This window comes from Panthera pardus, unplaced genomic scaffold, assembly GCF_024362965.1.
Source record: "Panthera pardus isolate Hobbes unplaced genomic scaffold, ASM2436296v1 HiC_scaffold_16, whole genome shotgun sequence".
Taxonomy (NCBI): domain Eukaryota; kingdom Metazoa; phylum Chordata; class Mammalia; order Carnivora; family Felidae; genus Panthera; species Panthera pardus.
The window spans coordinates 129,265,208-129,286,752 of NW_026526721.1; the positions used below are offsets into that span (position 1 = coordinate 129,265,208).

General features: G+C 36.3%; 1 protein-coding gene across 2 annotated transcripts in view; it reads right to left on the reverse strand.

Moving 5' to 3' along the window:
• Positions 1-21,545, reverse strand: part of DNAJC13 (DnaJ heat shock protein family (Hsp40) member C13) — a 125,037-nt gene that overhangs the window by 76,707 nt on the left and 26,785 nt on the right. For both annotated transcript variants that reach the window (XM_019436489.2, XM_019436492.2), the window contains exons 3-12: positions 13,286-13,361; positions 12,342-12,491; positions 11,857-11,898; positions 8,619-8,819; positions 6,129-6,335; positions 5,944-6,039; positions 5,483-5,574; positions 877-1,043; positions 693-772; positions 440-609 (exon numbers count right to left, since the gene is read on the reverse strand). In XM_019436489.2, the coding sequence (XP_019292034.1) occupies positions 440-609; positions 693-772; positions 877-1,043; positions 5,483-5,574; positions 5,944-6,039; positions 6,129-6,335; positions 8,619-8,819; positions 11,857-11,898; positions 12,342-12,491; positions 13,286-13,361 (1,281 nt within the window). The remainder of the gene's footprint in view (positions 1-439; positions 610-692; positions 773-876; positions 1,044-5,482; positions 5,575-5,943; positions 6,040-6,128; positions 6,336-8,618; positions 8,820-11,856; positions 11,899-12,341; positions 12,492-13,285; positions 13,362-21,545) is intronic.

Genomic DNA, 21,545 nt, shown 5'->3' on the forward strand with positions numbered 1-21,545 from the left:
ATAGTCCGATGCAGGGCTTAAACTCACAAACCACCAGATCAAGACCTGAGCCTAAATCAAGAGTTGGATGCTTAACCAGCTAAACCACCCCGGTGCCCTAAGTACTTATTTTAAATTCCACTTCCAGAACACATCCACTCCCGTAAGTTTTGTTCTTTGCGGGGGGAAGATTTTTTGTTTTAACTAATTAAAACTAAAATGGATTTCACTTCCTGTTCAAATTCACTAAAATAAGAGTCAGTAATATTACAGGTATGTATGAGAACAATATCCACCCCCTTTAGTACCACTGCCCTTTCCTTTTTAATTTCTCATGATTAAAAACTACCATATCATCATATGAAAAAGTTTCAGGTTTAGACAGATATAAAGACACAAACTTGATCATTTGCTATTTTGACTTGTTCGTATACTCTATAAGAAGTTCAAAGCAACTTACTTTGGAAGCTGAGTGAAGGCCAGAAAACCAGCTTTGGAAGCTACAAGCCTCCTCACAGCCTGGAACTGACTCTCAAGTTCTGCATTTGAAGCAACAACATCTCCCTCTTGAGACAATAATGCTGTTATGGCATTATTGATCAGTTTTTCTTTGTTTTCTGAGAAGAGACCCTAGGTAAAGGAAGAATGTTTCAAAAAAGTTTCCATACCAAAAGTTAGTGACTATGAACAAATTAAAATACAATTCATCTTACATCCTGTGTTACTGCATGCAGAACTCCACTATATGAAATATTAGCGTTGAACCTGAATACAGCATCTGCAAAGTTGCCATCTGTAAGATGAAAAGGTTCAAAAAGATTTAGAGGTATGCATTCTTAACTTTTCAATTATTAAGCAGATGGACGGAAATGCAATTACACTTAAATCAATACTTACTCGGAGGTGTGGCCAAAAATCTGAGATGAAGGCTCTCTACTTCCTCATCGACAGGCATGCTGAGTAACCCCCATCGCTGACCTTTATGAGTTGGTGTCATTTTTACACAAACATCTCTGTTACCAGAGGCTCTTACTCCATCCAACAAACTTGCTAATAAGGAATCTCTAAGCAAGGTAAAAAATAAAAAGATTTTAGGACTGATAATTAAAGGGAATTTTGACTCAGAACGCAGCACAGGCCCTTCAGCAGGTAACCTGTTCAGGGAGGGCACTCAAGTAGAAGAAGAAGCACGAAAGAAATGGGGCTTTACGAAAGAGCCTGGAGTGCCAGTGCTAGCTCTGCACTTTGCGGTCACATACCTTGTACAAGTTACTAAAGCGCTGTAAATGTAACATTTTTGTTCTAAGATTTTTAAAAACAGTTTCACTAAGATACAACTTACAAATCAAAAATTCACCCAATTAAAATGTACAGTTTAAGAATTCTTAGTAAAGGGCACCTGGGTGGCTCAGTCGTTAAGCACCTGACTTTGGCTCAGGTCATGATCTCACAGTTCATGAGTTCAAGACCCGCATCAGGTGAGCTCAAGCCCCATTCTAAGTGAGTAAAGCCCCCCTTTGGGTAAAACAGGAGTCCTGCTTTGAGTAAAACACAAGCCCCTGTGGGACTCTCTCTCTCTGCCCCTTGCTCACTTGTGCCCTTTCTCTCTAAATAAATAAATAAATAAATAAATAAATAAATAAATAAATAAAATCTTAGCAAGTTTTTTCAATTGTGCAACTATCCATCTGTGGCATACTTCCATCACCCCAAAAAGTTTTCATGTACCCATCTGCAAAAGACTCCTCAGCATCCAGGCAACTCCTTATTTTCTATCTCTGTAGTTTGGACTTTTCAAATAACTTCATCAAGAGAATGAAAAGGAAAGCTACAGGCTGGGAAAAAATATTTATAAAAGCCCTATCTGATAAAGGTCCATTATCCAAAATATACAAAGACCTCTTAAAAGTCAACAAGACCAAGAACTCAATTAAAAAATGATCCGAAGTCCTTAACAGACATGTACCCCACCAAAAACAATACACAGATGGCAAATAATCATATGAAAAGATACTCAACACATATGTCATCAGGGAAATGCAAACTGAAACAGCGAGATACCACCAGGCACTTACTAGAATGGCCAAAACTGAACACTGACAATACCAAATGCTGGTGAGGATATGGAGCAACAGGAACTCTCATTCACTGCTGACTGGAATATAAAATTCACAGCCACTTTTGAAAGACAGTTTGGCAGTTTCTTACAAAACTCAACATCCTCTTACCCTATGATGCAGTGATCATACTCCTTAGTATTTACACAAAGGATGAAAACTTACGTCCACACAAAACCAGCACTCGGATTTTTACAACAGCTTTAATGGAAGCAACAAGAGGTCCTTCAGTAAGCAAATGGATAAATAAACCATGGTATGTCCAGACAATGGATTATTAAGTGTTAAAAAGAAATGAGCTATCCAGGAATGAAAAGACATGGAGAAAATGAAAGAAGCCAATCTGAAAAGGCTACATACTGTACAATTCCAACTATGACACTATGGAAAAAGCAAAACTTTGGAGACAGTAAAACGATGAGTGGCTGTCAAGATTTAGGAGGGAGGGAGAGATGAAATTAGTGGAGCATTAGGATTTCCTCATCCAAAGTATTTTTACTGCTAGAGAGGATCTGTGGACATTTTTAGGGTGGTGAAAAGTCTGTATGATACTATAATAGTAGATAAATGTCATTATACATTTGTTCCAATTATACAATTGTAGGTTAGTCAATTTTAACGTATGTATCATTCTGGTAGGGGATGCTGGTAATGGGGGAGGCTCTGCCAGGAAGTATATGAGAAATCTCTGTACCTTCTGCTCAATTTTGCTATAAACCTCAAAGTGCTCTAAAAAATAGTCTCTTAAAAATGCAAATAAACAGAATAATATGTAGTGTTATGTGTCTTGCTCATTTTACATAAATTTTTAAGGTTCAGTCCTTTCTATTGATGAATAGTTTTCCACCATGTAGATACTCAACATGTTTGCCTATTCATTCACCAGGTAATATATATATCAATTGTTTCTAGTCTTGGCTATTAGGAGTAATGTTATCATAAACATTCAGATACAAGTTTTTATGCAGTCATATGTTTTCATTTCTCTTGAGGTAGACACCTAAGAATAGAATCATTGGGTCATATGATAACTTTATGTTTAAGAAATTGCCAAACTATTTTTCAAAAGTTTAGGACTTTATGTTCTCCCACCAGCAATGTAGGAGAATCCACATGCTTGCCGACAATCAGCATTGCCAGTTTTTTCGATATTACCCATTTTACTGTATATGTAGTGGTTTTACTTTTCCTTAATGAATCATGGTCTTTTTATGTGTTTATTTACCATTCACATATTTTCCCTGGTAAGAGGTCTATCTGAATATTTTGCCTACTTATTTTTTGGGTTTTTAATTTTTTTACTATTGAGTTAAGAGTTCTTTATATATTCTAAAAGCAAGTCTTTTGCTACCTATATGTTTTCCAAATATTTTCTCGCTGTCTGTGGCTTGCCTGTCCTTTTCTTAATGGGGTCAAAGTTTTAAATTTTAACAAAGTCTAATTAATCAGACTTTCATGAATTATGTATTTGGAACTATATCTAAAAACCTTTTCCTAGAGCACCTGGATGGTTCAGTTGGTTAAGCGTCCGACTCTTGGTTTCAGCTCAGGTCATGATCTCATGATTTGTAAGACTGAGACCTGTATTGGGCTCTGTGCTGACAGCATGGAGCCTGGTTGGGATTTTCTCTCTCGTCTCTCTGTGCCCCTCCCCCATTTGCATGCACTTGCACTTACGCCCTCTCACTCTCAAAATAAACATTTAGAAAGAACAGAAAGAAAGAAACCTTGTCCTAATCCAAAGTCACAAACTGTTTTACTTTTTGCATATAAACTTTATTGGGAATAATGGCATCTTCTTCCTAGGGATCAGGATCAAACAATGTATGTACATAAAGCACATGACAAACTGTAAATGTTGAGATCCCTTCCCTGATTAGAACATGTGCAGTTTTTTCCCCCCCCAGAAGTTCTCTTCCTTGAATTCAGGACAGGAAAAAATACCACCTTTTTGCTTAAAATGTCATTTTTGTTGAACTTAGATCAAAAGCTTTCCAAGGTAAGAAAGAGTTACTGGTCATACTACAGGAAGTGACAGGACTTCAATAAGGCTGCATTCTGAACAGTGGCAAAATGTGCCAGAACCATTTCAACTATGCTTTAAAAACAGATTCAGTCTCAACCTTTTTAAACAGCACAAAAGAACTGCCTGGAATGTAAAAGCTGCCAATACCATGACAATGGCTTAGTATATGAAGAGAGTTCTAGTCATTCACACTAGGATAGCATTCAAATTCTTTACCTCACAGGAGTTGATGAGCTATAGCATCTCACAGCTTTTCACATCAACAGCCAAGTCACAGTGATATAAAAATAATCAGGCTCATTCCACTGGAAAATTAGTAACTAGACTAATGATACTAACTTACAAAAACCTAACTTAAAAGTGTATCTAAAGTAACTTGCTGCTGTTATTCAAACAAGTTAACAATGAAAAGTGAAAGGTGCTATTTTAAAATGCTTTATTTAAAAGCATAAGTTACAGAAATACACCTTATTTTCATCATTTCATTTAAAATCAAACCACCATTTTTATTTTTTAGAAATTTGAAAACGGGATCTTTATTTTTTTTAACATTTATTCATTTTTGAGAGATGAAGAGAGACAGAGAATGAGTGGGGGAGGAGCAGAGAGAGAGGGAGGCACAGAATCTGAAACAGGCTCCAGGCTCTGAGCTGTCAGCACAGAGCCCAACGTGGGGCTTGAACTCACGAACCATGAGATCATGACCTGAGCCGAAGTCGGACACTTAACCGACTGAGCCACCCAGGCACCCCAGTGAATGGTCATTTTATTTTTTATTTTTATTATTATTTTTTCAACATATGAAGTTTATTGTCAAATTGGTTTCCATACAACACCCAGTGCTCATCCCAAAAGGTGCCCTCCTCAATACCCATCACCCACCCTCCCCTCCCTCCCATCCCCCATCAACCCTCAGTTTGTTCTCAGTTTTTAAGAGTCTCCTATGCTTTGGCTTTCTCCCACTCTAACCTCTTTTTTTTTTTTTTTTTTTTCCCTTCCCCTCCCCCATGGGTTTCTGTTAAGTTTCTCAGGCTCCACATAAGAGTGAAAACATATGGTATCTGTCTTTCTCTGTATGGCTTATTTCACTTAGCATCACAACTCTCCAGTTCCATCCATGTTGCTACAAAGGGCCATATTTCATTCTTTCTCATTGCCATGTAGTACTCCATTGTGTATATAAACCACAATTTCTTTATCGTGAATGGTCATTTTAAATCTGCAACAAAATAATGCTGCCTTTCCTAAGTTATAGGATTTTAAAGATCTAGATCATAACTTTGTTTTTCCTCTTTGATGGAATATTTTGCCTTGCACATACTAGGATATTAAAAGCTGGATGAATTAAAAAAAAAAATACCTCTCTGTTGAAGAATATTTCCGTATTTGCCCTTTTATAAATTCAATGGTAAAAAGTTGTGGATTTTCTGAATCACAAACCAATGCAAATACCTAGTGAAAACAAAAAACAAGTTCAACAAATGGTATTTAGTTTTATGACATTTCCTTAGAACTACAGACTACCCTTTTAGCTTACAAAAGTCAGTATTTAAAAATTGTTTACAGGATCAGAATTTAAGAGCTGCTTAAAAGTCTCAAATTGTCATACCATTACTGAATAAAAAGTTTCATTCGTTGTATACTTGGAAAACAAATTTTCTAACAATCACTGTTCTAAGTACAATAAATATAATAATGTGAAGAATTAAATAGATTCTCCGTATTTTCCATTTGTTGGGCATGAAAAATTACTAAAATAGAATATTATTCTATATTATCAACAGGAAGAAACCTCATTAAAGCTAATAATGTCAAACTTACTTCTCCTAAAGGCTTCAAAGTTGCAATATTGTATGTTGCTGGATCACGTTCTACTAAACATGTTTCTGTAAGCGCTAGAACTCGTTTTACAGGCTCCTTTAAACAAAATTTAAACATATTAAAAAGTTATTAAAAAAATGTCAAAATCAGATGAACAAATTATCATTTTTAATATAGAGTCTTACCGAATGTCTAGGTGATATTTTTTGGACTATGAACTCTGCTAACGATGTGATGGATTCATCAGTGCTGTATTTTCCAAAGCGAAGATTCAAATACTGCTCAAATTCTAAAGGTTCTTTTCTGATGCGCAATGAAATACCTATGTAGTTGCCAGCATGATCTATTGCACTTTTGATAATTTCTTCTCTTTGCTCTGAAGCAAATAAATGCTGCACAGATTTTAAAATTTGAAAAGTCAGGATTGAAACAACTAAAATGTGACCATTTTGAATCAATTCACAAGAAAGAGACTGAAGTAGCAATTCTAAAGAAAAAAAAAGGTAGTGGATCTTATCAAAGGTAAATAAGCAGTGCGTTATATTTGAACCACTAAATTAAAATAGCAAAGTCTGGGATATAGAACCTTGCAAATAACTAACTGAATGGAAATTATTTCATAACTTCTCAGGGTCTGGTTCCCATCATCATGTGGAAAACAGAATGCTGGGGCTTCCCAAAGTGGTCCCAGGGACCCCAGCCAAGTCCAGTAGGGGTAGTGGGTACTACGTGGGTAGGATTCCCAGTTTCAACGAAAGTAGCTCTGATTTAATGTTTTTATATAGTGGGCTTTCTCGCAAGATCACCTTGAGGAATGTTTATGTTTACAAGTCATTGGCTGACGGATATTACAAATCAACCTCCAAGAGTGTACTTTACAAAGGTAAGGATAAGGTACTGCTATCTGCATTTGAGTCCTGGAAGCCAAAAATGCTAAATGGGCTGCAAAGGACAGGGCAGGAGAGTGCCATGCAATAATAAGAACTGTCCTGTCCATATGCCAATACCTCCCCTGCTGAGTAACCGATTGAGATCACGTTTTAAAACCTGATTTTAGGGGCGCCTGGTTGGCTCAGTCGGTTGAGTGGGCAACTCTTGATCTCGGGGTTGTGAGTTCAAGTCCCACACTGGGTGCAGAGATTACTTAAAATAAACAAACAAATAAAATCTTAAACCCTGATTTTATTCCCAGCTGCTTATAACAGTTACTATATACGCAGAAGGTACCAGATAAAGGTTTGCTAAATGAATCTGTCATGGTATCATATTTGCAGTGAATTAACTCATTTTAGCTAGCGTCTTTTAAAAAGCACAGTATGCTTAGAAAATGGATGATTAAAATTAAAACTACTTGATGCCATGAAAGCAATAAAAACTGTTGGTAACTGAGGAGTATCAGATAATTCTCATCCTTAATGTTTACCTCACGCACTGTAAGGCTTAGTTGAATTACTGTGATATAGTTGTCCCGTTAAGGTCTGCAAGGCTACACTCCTGTAATTAGGTATGGTTTCCACCAAGGGGTTAATCATTACAAATTTCCACTGTCCATGGAAGAGATAAGATAAGCCTTTGGATGGCACTTCAACAACAGGCTTTAGGCTGCTCTAGGGTGGGGAAGGAACCTAATTTTCTCTTTGGGCCTAGATCTTTTGGGTCTAGACTCAAAGGTAACAAAATGTCTAGATATGTGTTCCTAGATGAAGGACACCAGAATTGTACCCATCACCCAGGCAAAGGTGAAATCCAAGATGGAAAAAGGCCTCTAACTCTGAAGAGCTGACATATTTTGTAAATCAAATAGTTCAGCACCCCTCCCCCATCATCATTCCCTTCTGCTACCCTATCCTCTTGTGTTATCGAAAAGTTCCAGGCTTACCCTGGCTCTACTACCAAGAGAAGGATAATTTATCCATAGAACACTAAATCATAAAGTAGCTGTTCCCAGGCCACTAAGATATCTACAGAAATTTAAATTCTCAAGAGAAAGGAAACTTGAGAGTAAGCTCAACTGAGCCTTTCCTTGTGGAAACTCTCCAGTGCTCATCTTGAAGAGGTGAGATTTCATTAAGGAAGGCAAAATGTTTCTTATAAAAAAAGATGGTCATCATTTAGAGTTCAGCTTCTATTACCAATTAACAAACGGTCTGAGCATCTTAAGTGGCTTTTGCTATACCTCACAATTCACATATAATTCAAAATTTCAAGACAAAAACATGCAATGAACTCCAAATTTGAAGTTTCAATGAATACTCAGATTTCAGATTACAAACAGCTGGGGAAAGGAGTAAAGACTATAAAAATAAAAGATCTTAAATTACTTTTTCAAAGAAAGCTTAGATTTTTTCAGTTAAGACACTGATATAATGAAAATAACAACTGTAACCCCCATTTACTGAATACTAAGACAAATATTATGCTAAGCATTTCACATAAATTATCTCACAGAACCCTAAAAACAAAAACCTATGACATACATATTACTCTTGTCACTTTAGAGAGCTCCACGTTGAGATTCAAGCTCAGGTCTCTTTGATAACAAAGCACGTACTCTTTAATACCATACTTCCTTCCACAAGACACATGTGAAATGTGAAATAGAAGTGTAAAAAAACCCCGCTTTCCTTCAAATGGTTATGTCTCTTTTTAAATGACTTTTTAAAAATACTACTTACCAATCTACTAAATCCTCCATACAGTATACAAAATCCCCCTTGATAATCGGAGAGATCTACAAAGCCTTCAATATTTCTATAGTCATAGGAACAGAGGACTTTGTTGGTTGCAGGATTAATTTGGTCAAAGCCTCCAGGAGTGACTTCTAAAACAACAGGTTTTCTTGTATCACTCCAGTGGTGCTTATAGCAGTTATACCTCTAGAGAGACAAACAGTTATTACTTTTAGGTTCATATTTAAAATTACCATAAAATAAAATCACATTTAATCTATCAGTCACTGCCAAAACAACCAGAAATCCAAATATTATAATTATTTACAGCTACTATCCAATCGGTTTTGTTTATTGAGAGTGAGAGCCAGTGTGTGAGCAGGAGTGGGGCAGGGGGCACTTAACCCCCTCACAATATTTTCACAATATTTTGTGAAACAATTTTAAGTCAGTCTTATGCAAATCTATTTTTTAAAAAAAGGAAATCCTAAAAGAATACTCTGAAATTTTTGCCGGGGAAAAAAGATTTCAACTTTTGTTGATGGATTCTTTTAATCCAACTTACATATGGAAAAAAGCTAAGTCACATTTTGGGGAAGTTACAGTATTCAATGTAAACAACCTGAGCTGGTTCAGTATACTAATACAGATTTTCTTCCTATACACACAAAAAATGCTGAAGCCTCAGTTTGACCTTACACTTTTCTATTCACACCAAAGGTATAAATCTGATCACATTAGTAAGTGAAATTCCATTTAGATAATGACATTTCTTTATAAAGTACCTACTATCAGAATGATTAGAGGGGTGCCTGGATGGGTCCGGAAGTTAAGTGTCCGACTCCTGATTTCAGCTCAAGCCATCTCAAGGTTTGAGAGATCAAGCCCTGAATTCCACTCTGCACTGACAGCAGGGATCCTGCTTAGGATTCTCTCCAACCCCCTCTCTCTCTCTGCCCCTCCCCCACTAGCATGCACATGTACTCTCTCTCTAAATAAACATTTTTTTAAAAAATTGAAAAAGTGATTAGAATGGTTAACATCCATTTACTACCCAGTTTTATTCTTAAAAAGAAAAAGGGCTTCAGTGAGGCTGCTAACCAAAATGATATGATACAAGAGAAAATAATTCAAAATAAAGACAAAATGAGGCAAGAGAAAATAAAAATAATCAAGTGTCAGATGTGAAATGAATCTCCCCTCACCCACCCACTTCTCTACCCGACAATACAAAGAGGAACACACAGTCAGTTACATGACTCTGAAGGTAAAAGTAAATTGGATGCTCAAGAATACAACTATTTCTCGGGTGCCTGGGTGGCTCAGTCAGCTAAGCATCTGACTTCGGCTCAGGTCACGGTCTCTCAGGTCATGAGTTCCAGCCCCGTGTCAGGCTCTGTGCTGACAGCTTGGAGCCTGGAACCTGCTTCAGATTCTGTCTCCCTACCTGCCCCTCCCCCACTCACACTCTCTCTCTCAAAAATAAATAAACATTAAAAAAAATTTAAAAAGAAAATAGTACAACTATTTCTAATACTGAAATGAGAGAAATTCTCTTGTAGGTGTTTAGAAAAGCGAGAAGGGCATTAATAAACACCTCTACAACACCCCAACACTGAACCTAGCAATGAGCCTCAGTTTGGCTCAGGATCATATGACATCAAGTCCCCTTAGCACTACTACTGATCGATGACATAATGCACATTATAGTTCCATAAAAGGAATTCTGCAGAACAAAGGGCCTGCATTAACCCAAGAATATGCTTAGCACCTTGACTCTGAACTAAAGGATGGAGCAGTGCCACTCCTCTCCAGAAGAAGGGAAGCCACGAAAATGGTGGTGCTTTTCCAAACTATGCTTGTTCATGTGCCCCAACCCACTCTGCAGGACAGTCTCTATTCCTCCCAGGTGATAATCAATGGCCATAATGAGATGGGCTGATGGAAACACATCATTATCCCTCAGAATTGCAGAGGCTGAGAGAGACTCAGAGACCTAATTTAGGTATATCTCAATTGAAGGCCTGAGTGTCAAATTCAATTTATGCAAGAGTGTTGAGCAGCAGAGAATCTGGGGGAGGAGAAGGTACCATTTATTCCTGATATAAAATTAAGTGGACTGTCTTTAGAGACACTGTTTCTACCTCAAAGTTCTGAAACATACTAAGTTGCTGAAGTTAACTGATATAAAGGGAAACTTAAAACAAAATCTAAAGTATGCTTTTGGAAGCAGCAGTTTTCCAAACAGATGAGGAATATGGAAAACTCAACTGCCAACATGAAAGAAATTGTAATTTATAGAAATGTGACTGTGGCTCATGAGGAACAAGAAACAAGCAGCTTGCCAACAGCCATTAATCTATTTTAAATGGCTCCTGAGCAGTCACTTGCTTGACTTGAGATCAGTGAAGCTTCTGGGATGCTAAAACTAGCAGAACATCCACAGAAAGAATGAGGGCTTAAAAGGCAGGGAGACGGTGCTGCCAGCTTCTCAGAATTCAATTCCTGCCTTTTACCAGAAGAGCCAGAGTTCTGAACAGTGCTATCAGTTTAGGCATTATTCTGCCCCCTTGCCCATTATAAAACCAATACCTTCTCATGGAAAGAAATTCAGTATTTCAAGGGAGTGAAAAAAAAGCATGGACTCCCATTTTCCCCCCTCAGAAGTCTCCAATTTAGTTTAAATGCCTTTGTAACATGATTACAGAATGCATGAGAAAGTTAGGAAGATTCTAATAAGCAACCGTGACTTCCCCAAAGCTGTCAGTGCACCATGCAAAGCCTTACTTGCAGCCAGATCCAGTGCAGGCACATATAATAAGACAGTTCTGATATACCCCAAACTTCTTAAAAACTTAATGCTTCTGAAATAGAAAAATCCTACACAAAACAACTGTTGCAGGTTCCAACAGGTATCATCCACAGTGTGTTGCTTACGATTGCTGTTTAGAATATTGAATAAAAAGTACCTGAGTGGTAACAGCACTGTTTTTATTGCTCCATAGTTCTGCCTGAAGACTTTTTTCCCTATCATAAGCATTAAGTCATAAATCTAATTCCTCATATCTGAGTTTCCTGTTAAACTACATTCATCTATCACATAGTGCCAGACAACATTTAATGATGATTCCTTTTTTCCCTTCAGCTTTGCCATAAAAGGAACACACAGACCACAGAAGCATTTCTATATAATAATGGGCAACATTAGAATAAAAATAGATATTAATAAATGCTAAATACTTGCCCTTCCTGTGATTTTTCCTTCTGAAAAATCAGTTCTAAATCTCTGAAAGAGAAAACATAATCACAACTTATGACAACAGACTGGTAAGGAAGATTTGCAGTTCAGTTCTTTCTATCCAAAACATGTAAAACCCCAACTTGATAACCTTGATATTAAAAAAATGTTACTGAAGATATAGTTTAAGGCTGTTCAATACAAAATGTGTGGAACTTCACTGAAAAACAAGATAGATTAAACACACGACTGCTTTGCTCTATATATGTGCTTAAAAAAGACTAAACACTATCAAACATATCTGGATTTTCCAGACTTTCCATTAGAGAAAGTGAAAGTTTCACCGAATCAAGTTAACAGTCAATAAGAAAAAACAAACACTGTGGTCACAGAGACTCAAAACATTACTATCTGTACTGTAACATCACTGTTTAATTTAAAAAAAAAAAAAAGAGGAGAAATTTAGCTTATTAACACGGAACTGTTCTTACCAATGCTTCTGTAAGAAGTTCTGTTCTGTGCTCTGTAGAAAATTTTAAAGTTTCTGACTTCTTTCCACTGCCTTTACGAAACGTGAGGTTGAATTCTGTTCCTTGTCCTTTCCCAACGGGACTGATGCTGCAAATGTCTCCATAAGGCCACTAACAAAAAGAAATTCTCTCAAATGATGCTATAATATGGTGAAATACAACACTGTTTTTCCTACTTTAATTTCACAATAACCAATTAAATTACAAAATAATACAGAGGTCTAGAAGGTGTCACATCTTATAGTAATTCTGTAACACAAATTCTTTTTGAGGTTTTCGGTTATCAGGGACAACAATTAAAAAATCCCATCTGTGTTCCAACTTTAATGATTACTGACATTAATCCAAAGCAATTAAAATACATACAAGTGAAAAGAAGTGAGGAATAAAATTTTATGATTACCTGCAGATCTGCTAAAACAACAAAAAGGAATCTGTAAAATATGCCTAATTTAGAATTAAAAATAAACTAGATTATAAATATGTTTACTTATCCATATTCAAGCTAGTCTTGCCTTTATAAACAGTAATCCTACTTCCATGACAAGTACTTTCCATTTACTGCACTGCAACTTCTGTATACCTTTATTACAATACTAATACCGCCTTTAGAACTATAATGAACTAATGTACCAATTTCACATAAAAGAGATGGCAATCAAAAGTAACATATCAAAAAGTTATACTCCTTAGAGCCTAGAAATAAACACATTCTTCACCACCCGCTTTTATTTATTTACTTTTGGTATGAGTACCAAGCATTATATAAGCATATCAATCTCCTTCAAAGTTGACTTTTCTAACCTAAAGTACAGATTTCAAGAAAGGGAAATCATGGGTCATATCCTGGCTTTTAAAATTCAAATGGAGTTCAAAACATGCCTAACAGCTTCTAACATGATTACCTGATTTGTTACTTCTAAGGTATTGGGATTATACGTAGTAATCGCATGGGTTCCAACTGAAAAGACACGCTTATACCTACAAAGAAAGACAAGTACTTAAATTTAGTCTTAAATAAAAGAAACATTTTATAATAAAATATGATACTAACACAAAAAGAATATTTCAATAAACATAAAAATTTAACAATTAATACTAACTAAATAGAGCTTAGTTTTATATTCCCACATTTTTTGATGTTCTAAAGTGTTATCGGGGAGGGTGGGTGCCGTCTGGATACTGTTCACAGGTTCTGCTTTGCTCTCCATGCATAAATTCGTAAACAGACATGAATGGGTAACAACTGAAAAGGGTACTGGGACAGTGGAATCAACAATTTTGTATGGGAAACTTAGGGAGATGTTTACTGTAGTCTGTCTGAAGCTGGGACAAAACTGAACAAGCAAGATGAAATGTGCAAAAGCTGCTAGAGCTCTATTCTCCTCTACCAGGAGAAATAACTGAAATTAATGAACTCTTGAAGAAAATCCAGAACTTGAACAAATTTTATCAAGAAGATGGTTGGCTGATCAAGATTACTCAGTAATCCTCAGAACTGGATGAAGTAATGAGTGAAGAAGCATATGAGAAAAACATAAAATCTACTGAGGACTGAAAATGGAACTCCTAAATAACCTAGTATAAAACAAAATGACCAAAAAAAGAAAGTATTATTGGTATTAAAACCCACCGACCAGGGTACCTGGGTGGCTCAGTCAGTAGAGTGAATTTGGCTCAGGTCATGATCTCACAGTTTGTGAGTTCGAGCCCCACATGGGGCTGTGCTGACAGCTCAGAGACTGAAGCCTGCTTCAGATTCTGTGTCTCCCTCTCTCTCTGCCCCTCCCCTGTTTGCACTCCATCTCTCTCTCTCTCTCAAAAATAAAGATTAAAAAAAAACAAAACCCACCTACCACTCAGTTTACGTGAACCAGGGAGATCCTTAAGTAGAGAAATATGACCTATGCAAGCAAGCTTGTATTGACTTACTATACATGAAGTTAAAAAGATACCACCCGAGGATGCCAAGATTCTAAATGGGAAATTTTATTAAACAACAACAACACTGCACACTACTAATTCTTTCAAAATACCCTTTCAACAAAACCATGATGCAAAGGAAGGAAAAGCTATGGCCTGTAACTGATCAGTCACAACAATATTCTGGAATCTTAATAATTTCTATTTAAGCAACTACCTATTATAGTTAAGTGTTGCAACTCTATAGAAGTAGGAAGCTTATACACAGGCAAGCCCCCAAGTTTCACTTCCCACTTTACTTCCTTCACTTTAAAGTATCATATCTAAGGAAAAAAAATCACTTGGATATCAATAATCCTTTAGGATAGAGAGGAACTCATAATGATAAAGAACCTGAATAGAAAAACTTACTTAAAAATAAAGAATTAGTTCTTTAAAAATAAAATAAATACAGGGGCGCCCGGGTGGCTCAGTTAGGCGTCCAACTTAAGCTCAGGTCATTATCTCGTGGTTTGTGGGTTCAAGCCCCACGTCAGGCTCTGTGCTGACAATTCAGAGCCTGGAGCCTGCTTCAGATTCTGTGTCTCCCTCCCTCTCTGCCCTCCCCAGCTTGCACTCTGTCTCCAAAAATAAAAATGTTAAAAATAAAATAAATACATAAAACATTAGCTAGTCTAAAAAAACAAAATTAAGAATGTAAGAATTCATAATCATACAGAAGACATAAAGATGTGTATAACTCTATGCAGATAACTTTGAAAATTATGAATAAACCAACCCCTATATAGAAGAGTTTAAGATAGCTGTAAACAATTACAACCTACAAAATAACCATGGCTCCAACAAGGAGATGAATGCTTTAAAGGAACAGATAAATACCATGCTTCTTAAACTGTTCCAGGAAACAGACTAAGGGAAGTTTCTAAATTCTTTTAGGGATACTAAAATCTGGTAAGACAACACACACATTTAAAAAAAAAAAAAAGATACACCAATCTATTTTTAAAATAAATATTAGCAATAGGGGTGCCTGGGTAGCTTAGTTGGTTGAAGCACTCGACTTCGGCTTAGGTCATGATTGATCTCACAGGTTGTGAGTGCAAGCCTCTCGCATCCGGCTCTCTGCTGTCAGCATAGAGCCTGCTTCAGATCCTCTGTCTCCCTCTCTCTCTGCCCCTCCCCAGCTCATGTGCATGATCTCAAAAATAAACATTAAAAAAATAAATAAGTATTAGAAAGAAGAATCAAGTAGCATATTAAAATAGCAGTATACTATGACCAAAGAAGGTTCATGTTAGGAAAACAGATTTCAATGTAAGAAAAATCTATTAATATGATTGGTCATATTTTATCTATTAGTATTTTAGTTAAGAGATTTTTAAATTACTAAAAATGGATGTTAAATACAATCAAATGCTTTTTTGATATTTATGGAGATCACAGTTTTCTGCTTTAAGCTACTAATACAGTAAAAAGACATACATACCTTAAATAGCAGCCATTATCAGACTCAACAGTAAAACACTAGAAGGATCTCCACTGAGATCGAGAGGGCTTTCACAATTTTTCTATTGCCTGTCTTTTTTTCTAATTAGTATATTATATAACAAAAATGATAGTTATTTCCATTTGGGAAAAAAAGAAAAAGATTTTATTGATCTTTACCATATATTTATTTACAAAGTACTGCCACGTTACAAATATCTTTTCCCTAATTTCACATGTCTAAAATGGAGTGGGATGGGCACCTGGGTGGCTCAGTCAGTTAAGTGTCCGGCTCTTGATTTCACCTCAGGCCATGACCTCACAGTTCTTGAGTTTGAGCTCCACATCTGGCTCCGTGCTAATAGTGCGGAGCCTGCTTGGGATTCTCTCTCTCCCTCTCTCTCTGCCCCTCCCTCACTCATGCTCTCTCTCCCTCTCTCTCAAAATAAATAAATAAACTTAAAAAATAAAATAAAAGGGAGTGGGAAATGATCCAAAGAGAGACTACCTCCTAATATAAAAACATTCATTTGCTGCTTTCTAAAGCTGAGTGAGGATTGAGAGATTGGCGAAGTATATAAGGATTAACCTAAACAGCGAAAAAGTCTCAAAACTTCAGAGGCTTTAACAACTTACAAGAACAAAGAAATAAGATCTTATTAAACCACTATCTGCCTTAAAAGATTACCCAATGAAATCAAATGTATGATAGAAATGTGAATTCACAATTCTAACTTTCAGAATCATCTTGAGAGCCAAACATGCCAATTTTTATAGTCTTGAAGTGAAACTACAGAATTTCTTTATTTTACTTTGGGAGCAAAAGAAAGAACTAAAGAAGAATTAAATGCCTGAAATGTTTCCAATATCAACTCGTGTTGTCACATTCAACACCAGCTAGGAAGATATTCTTTTCAATCATGTACTAATTTCCTCCACACAACCAAACCCCTTTTGACATCTTTCTCATTAACTTTGTTGTCTAGATCAGTGCCATGCGAAAGAACTTTCCAAGAAAATGGAAACGTTCTTTATCTACGCTGTCTAATGAGGCAACCATGAGCCACATGTAGCTATTAAGCACCTGAAATGTAGCTAATGCAAATGAATTTTACATTTATATGTGATTAAATTTAAACAGCCACAGGTGGTTAGTGACTGCCATATGGCAGAGAGCACATTCTAGATACTTCAGCAAAAGGATCCTGGAGTTAAGTGTCATTAGGCCCAAAGCACTGTTATGACTAGCAAACTCAGAGCTATCTTTCAGATAAATACTGATCTCTACAGCCTCCATAAGAAAAAAGTTACAAGGAAACAGATTTCTCTTTCATTCTTCTCTCTTCCCCCTTCTCTTATTCCATGAGTGCTCCCCCTGCTTCAGTCCTCTATAATGGCTGCTGCACTTCCTTTAAGTATAGAACAAATACTTCTAGGTCATTAAAAACACCTTAATAAGCAGCCCTAAACCTTCAAAGATTACCTATAAAGCCTCCATGGATATCAGATTTAGAAATTAAAATCTGAATGATCTCACATGTATGGTATGTTAGTCACAGTACTTGCAAACTTAAGATTTTTTTCCTATCTTTTACTAAGTCATTAGTACCCTAAGTCATGAAGAATAGACAAAGATCCCCTAAGTTCAGGGAGGTACAGGTCTTCATTGTCTTGGAAACTAACTTCTCACATAAGACCCAGGACTGCATACAGCACATGCTCAGTGTTTACCAAATAGCTAAATAAGCCAATCCATCTAATAATACATAAACATGCATTCAAATCTATGACCTAATTTACTCTTGCCTTTAAAACAGAATAGCAACTACTTTCACACCAGGTTTTACTCATTTCATAACCACTATAATATCAGGAAATGACTAAGGTCTTTATTTTTATGAAAGAAAATATTCCCATTTTACTTGCTATCTGCAAAAAATACCATTTATAAATTATAACTTAATTTGCTATTCTTATGGGTTTAAGATGAATTTGTTGGCTAATTCCTTGAAATTATTATAAAGCTCCTATAAAAAGTTATATAAAATCAAATAAAAAAAGGAATAAAGACTAAAATAAAATGTATGAGAAATTTATGAAAGATGCCATATGTATATGAAGAAATGTGAAAGCAAACATCTTTTCCCCCAATTGAGAAATTAATATTCATTATTGATTTTCTTTACTGCACTTGTTTCCATTTTATTCAGGAAGTGAAGGTATACACATCATTAAATGTCTATAGGCAATAGGCATTTTTTCCCCTCAAGTTTTCATAACTCATTTATTCTAATAGGACAGCTTAATAATAAATATAATTTACATTACCCATTAACTCTAATGTTATTTAGAATCAAGAAATTGATGCTATTCAAATAAATAAAAACATGTTTGAGGCAAGTGCCTTATCTATGGTTCTTTTTGCTCCCATAACTGTTGGTGATAAAAATAAAAACAAGTAAAAAGGTGCTAATGACCATGCTGACTGGAGATAAGAAAGATAATCTGTAACAAAGAAAGACCACCGAAGCAGAAGTTAGGGATGTAATCTGGTTTTGGATTGGACAGGTGATGTTCAGGTTTTTTTAACAGACTAAACTTATATTAACTTACATTAAAATAAACACTCCTGTATTACTTAACTCCTGCAGATTAAATGTTATTCCATTCTTAAACATCCTAGTCCTTATAAATATTGCTTTCCTCTTTGAATAACTTTTTAGAACATGATTTTTTCCCTAGGGCAAGTTTTTTCTTAGGAAAAAAACCTGTTAGATCAGATACTGTATTAAGTATTACCATGGATTGCCCAAATATTAAATGAGCACAAATCAGTGCTGTGTACAAGGACATGGCAGTGAATGAGGGAGTCAGCCCCTCAAAGACCCAGTTTCCTCCCAATATTTTATGTATTATTAACTAATTCAGACATCTGAAATGAACTGCAAAGTAGTTAAGAGCTAAGATACTTGTCATTGTTTCAAAGTTAATTCCAGACTTGAATACTCCTAGCTGGCATGTATCACTTTTGTGTAAAATTTAGGCATTTTAGGCAAACTGTGTAAAAATTAGGCATATACAATAGTGTCAACAGAAAGAGACTGCAAAAATACTGGCCACCATCACAATACTCTTCTGCACAAAAATTTGTTATCATTCAACTCTCTCAAAATAGAGAAAATTCAATGGTACTTTGTTTTAGTAGAGAAAAAGCTTATGTTTACTATAAAATAATGGTTGTCAAATTTCTCGAGTTCATAAAACCTTTGTGTATTACTTTTAAAGTTAAGATCTTCGGGGCACCTGGGTGGCTCAGTCGGCTAAGCGACCAACTTCGGCTCAGGTCATGATCTCATGGTTTGTGGGTTCGAACCTTGCTCTCTGCCCCTCCCCCACTCATGCTCTGTCTCTGTCTCAGAAATAAACAAACAAACAAACAAACAAACAAACATAAAGATCTTCAATCCTTTCAGTAGATAGCCTATGCAATGTGCCTCAAATAAGCCAAACGGATCTAATCAGAGTTGGAAGACAGACTTTATGTTTTGGAGCCTAGTCCCCATAACATACAGCTTGAACATTTACAGTACTCTGGGCAAAGTTGGCTAGTTTTAATTGTTCATTACTCGTGCAAGGGAACTAACTAACTAACCTTCCTTAAAAGTAATTCTATTTCGCGGTGCCTGTGTGACTCAGTCTGTTAAGTGGCTGACTCTTGATCTCAGCTCAGGTCTTGATCTCAGGGTCATGAGTTCAAGCCCAGCATTGTGTTCCACGCTGGGCATGGAGCCTACTTAAAAAAAAAAAGAAAAAAAAAAAGTAATTCTATTTATTTTCCTGTACTGCAGATACTGCCCATTGTTCCTTAGAATTAAGCCAATATAGACTTCCCCACAAATTTCACCCTCTGGTCCAAGTTCTGTCTTTCAGCTTCACAAAGGTATAATAATTTTTGTGCCAACCAGACTTTCACTTTGAATCCTCTTCCTAAGCTGAACACCCTAGTTCCTTTGACCATTTTAAAATAAGTTTTGGCTACCAATTTCTAGGAAGCCATTAGGACACAGAACATAGGGTTTTTCCTTTTATTATTAAAAGCTTGAAAATCCAGTTAATTGAATTAGAATTTTAGTTCATCAAATAGTGAAACTAAGGATAACTGAAATACAACGTTTCTCAAAGAGTTAGGAGATCAATGTTAAGCACTGCTACAGGAGGCACTACAGCTTAACAGTTAAAGCCCACCAATTCTGGAGCCACACTGCCTGAGTTCGAACACTGTCTGCATTATTCCCTTTCTATGCATCCTCTGATAATCTGCTTAACCTAAGCTTCAGTTTCTCTATCTGAAAGATGTGGACAGTATATATACCTATCTCATAATATGAGAAGTAAAAGAAATAATCCGTGTGGAGTACTTGTCACTTGCTGTTTATAATTGATAAATATTAGCTATTTTAACATTTATTCTTGAGAGATAGAAAGATACAGCATGAGCAGGGGAGGGGCAGAGAGAGGGGGAGACCCAGAATCTGAAGCAGGCTCCAGGCTCTGAGCTGTCAGCACAGAGCCCAATGCAGGGCTCAAACTCGTAAACAGAGATCATGAACTGAGCCAAGTTCGGACATTTAACCGACGAAGCCACCCAGGCGCCCCAATGTTAGCTATTCTTATTGTTATTATTCTGTTAAATAACAGGGAGGAGGGGCTCAAAACTCCAGTAGAGTCACTGAATTAGTTATAATTAGTATCATTATGTTTCCAGTAACCATGACTGCTAAATTCATAATACATAGAACAAAAATAACAGGCAAAGTGATCATTCCTATGCCTATATCACCAGTATACTCCGATTCTGGTCAAACTCCACCTGTAAGATTAAGTTCACATGAGATGGCTCATTCATATCAGAAGCTGTACTCCTCAGAAAAGAGCGAGAGGGAATGTCTCTGCAAAACCTATCCCAATAACTAAGAAACTATCCCATTTCTTTCAGAGGAAATAAAGGGCATCCCATGAAATGTAAAGATTTACATTTCATGATACAAGGTATTTTTTCCATTTCAGATAGAGCTATTTTTTTTTAAATACTTTAATTTTTAGAGCAGTTTTAGGTTCACAGAAAGATTAAGCAGAAGGTACAGAGATTTCCCAAGTACTTCCTGTCCCTACCCATGCACAGCCTCTCTTGTTATCAACATCCTCCACCCACAGGAGTGGGTATATTTGTTACAATTGCTGAACCTACACTGAAACATCATTATCAACCCAAGTCCAGTTTACATTAGGGTTCCCTCTTGGTTTGTACATTCTATGGGTCTGATGAATGCATATGGCACGTATCCACCATTACAGCATCATACAGAGTAGTTTCACGGCCCTAAAAACCCTCTGTGCTCCACCTTTTATCCCTCCTTACCCCCTAAACCTTAACAGCCACTCATCTTTTTACTGTCTCCAAAATTCTGCCTTTACTGCAATGTCATACAGTTAGAATTCAACAGTATACAACCTTTTCAGACTGGCTTCTTTCACTTAAGTTTCTTCATGTCTTTCTTGGCTTGATGGCTGATTTCATTTTAGCACTGAATAACATTCATTGTCTGCATATACTACCGTTTATCCATCCTTTCACTTACCGAAGGACATCTTGGTTATTTCCAATTTCTGATAATTATGAATAAAACTGCTAGGAACATCTGTGTGCAGGCTTTTGTGTGGACATGTTTTCAACTCTTTTGAGTAAATACTACAGAG